Raw genomic sequence first — 2,593 nt, 5'->3', positions numbered from 1 at the left:
GGTGGTTTGTTGAAGAAGAACAAATGGATTTCAAGTCGTACCCAGTGATACCATCGCCGCGTGGATCCACATGGAAAGCGTACATTCTGCATCGCATCAAAATGCTACGAATGGGAATGCAAGCATATGCGACTCGAAAATATGCACGATTGGATCTCGATCACCACATCAAGGCTACCAAAACAAGTGATAAAGTTGCCATGCGGGTAACGAACAACAAACCGTCTTGGATTTGGATTGGTGCTGGAGAAATGGCACCAAATCGGCCATGGGGCATAAAGAAGCGGAAAAGATGCCCAGGAACGCGTAAATTGGCGACCAGCTTCAAGAAACAAGAGCACACAAAGGTCAGTTTTCAAGATGAATGGGGTACATCAATAACGTGTGCCAATTGTCACGAGCGATTTCCAAGAGAAACCAAAAATCATCGATTCAAAATTTGTCGAAATTGCATACCAAAACCGAATATACCACCAATAATTGTGACGAATTTGAGCAGACAAGAGCTTAAGAAAGAGCGAATTGTAGAGAGAGCAATCAATCCAGATCGTGAGAACATCGAGCGTTTAGTGCCAAAGATAAAAGTTATCTTCAAAACTTGGTCATTAACTCGAGAATACCATGAATTGGGTGATGCTGCACCAGAAGACATGATTGAGCACGTAGTCATTTGGCACCGTGACATTGTTGCCGCAAAGAATATTTTATTCAAAGGTATGTGCATAATTCTAGGGGCAAACTACTTCACTTTCGTAATTCTCATAATTCAATCTAGTACTCCGATAATTCCAAAAAATTCTATATAATTCCATACAATGCCACATAATTCCAAACAGTTTTTGAAGTATTTTAAATAGTTGTTTATTTACACAGAATTTTTAAATGAATATTATTATTTCAACGATAATATTTTTCGATATTTTTTATATTTTCATAAATATATTTTCATAATTGTATATCACATCAATGATACCGGTTTGACATTTCTCATACAAACAGATTTCGGAGAGTTATTTTGAATTGGTTTCATTTGTATGTGAACGAAACGAAGGGAACGTTCCGAAAATGATTTGTACGACAATGTGTGTACGCGAAGAGCGATGTTTTGAATGTATGAGTATACAACGTCGCTGCTATGCAAATTGTACAACACATCGCAGTGCAAACAATTTTCGAAACGATTCGTTCAGTAAATGAAGCCAATAAAATAGTTTGGTTTCGGTTGTATATACTTGCATAAAAATATATTTATGAAAATTAAAAAAATATCAAAAAATATTATCGTTGAAATAATATTATTCATACAAAAATTCTGTGTAAATAAACAACTATTTTAAATACTTCAAAAATTGTTTGGAATTATGCGACATTGTATGGAATTATATAGAATTTTTTGGAATTATCGGAGTACTAGATTGAATTATAAGAATTACGAAAGTGAAGTAGCTTGCCCCTTGGCATAATTGTATATTGTATTAATATTAAATTGAGAATAGAGAGCAGAGCGTTTGGTGTTCAGTGTTCATATTAATTGATTAATGTTTTGTGTTTGTTTCTGATTTTATAGGAATGTGTCGTCTTTTTGGCATACCATTGCCCGATTCGTTGGCCATGCATTTATTTTGGGAAAACTGCAAATTAAATTCTCAACCTGGGTTGTCAAATTTACACGTTTTTGAGCTTGGCCACGTATTAATTTACGTCAAAACGTAAAAAGCTCGAATTATCTGGAAATTTTCCAAAATGTTTTTATTGAAAATTAGATAAATTTTATTATGCTCTATATATGTCTTTTGAATTTGACATTGGCATTAAAGAAGAATAAGAAATTGAATCTTTATTTGAATGAAGCTGCAGAAAACGAGAATTTTGAAGAAAAAACTTTGCAATCTTTTCATTTTGAAGCCTCAATTTGATTTTTCTTATGAAAATAGTAATTCACGAAATCGACGTAATTTACGTGAAAATTCGGCCACGTAATTTACTTTCGTACATTACGGTAAAATTTACATGTACGTCGCGTATTTTACGTGCCAACCCAGTTCTCAACAGATAAAATTGACAATAGTCGAAACGAAAATATTGGGTTATTTTGTTCTGTACTTTTCATAATTTCTAATAGTTAAAAAATGAAACCAACGCAAAAGCAAGAATGAAGAATGAAATTCTATTCGTATTTGAAGTTGCGTTGTTCGTTTCTTTCACTTCATCATTCTTTTCCAAATATTTTTTAATAGTTGGAATATGTTCTTCAGACCATTTTAAGTTAACATTTAAATTCTGCAAAGCTATTTTAAGGTTGCTATAATCTTATTTATGTTCATTTACAAAACTTTCCATTTTGCCAATTTGCTCTTTGGTAGTTAATCGTATGGCCACTTGCGATAAAATTAGTGGCACATTTCTATTAGATTCAAAACTATAAAAGAAAGAAAAATATGAATAAATCAATGAAATGTTATAAATGTTATTATACACTTACGCTTTTTGAATTTTTTCCTAATTGTTAACAATAAAATCAAGTACAAAATTGAGATTTTCCTGTTGCTGTAGGATAGATATGAATGCTGAATATTTATCTTGCAATCGAATA

At 32.3% G+C, this 2,593-nt stretch overlaps 1 protein-coding gene across 1 annotated transcript; it reads left to right on the top strand.

The window, feature by feature from the left end:
* Positions 1-16: 16 nt before the first annotated feature.
* On the top strand, positions 17-1,713 carry LOC116339248. Its single transcript, XM_031765023.1, has 2 exons — positions 17-714; positions 1,568-1,713. Exons 1-2 carry the CDS (start codon positions 24-26, stop codon positions 1,711-1,713), a joined length of 837 nt encoding a protein of 278 aa, XP_031620883.1. The 5' UTR covers positions 17-23.
* Positions 1,714-2,593: the final 880 nt, after the last annotated feature.

The sequence above is a fragment of the Contarinia nasturtii genome, unplaced genomic scaffold (assembly GCF_009176525.2).
Source record: "Contarinia nasturtii isolate CC-2019 unplaced genomic scaffold, AAFC_CNas_1.1 Cnas_scaffold_493, whole genome shotgun sequence".
NCBI lineage: Eukaryota > Metazoa > Arthropoda > Insecta > Diptera > Cecidomyiidae > Contarinia > Contarinia nasturtii.
The sequence above is the reverse complement of the archived record's forward strand: the minus strand, read 5'-3'. Positions and strand labels throughout refer to the sequence as shown.

Coding starts and splice junctions, on each gene's coding strand:
- LOC116339248 (XM_031765023.1), top strand. CDS start 24: ATGGATTTCAAGTCGTACCCAGTGATACCATCGCCGCGTGGATCCACA. Junction 715..1,567: donor AAAGAATATTTTATTCAAAG/GTATGTGCATAA, acceptor CTGATTTTATAG/GAATGTGTCGTCTTTTTGGC.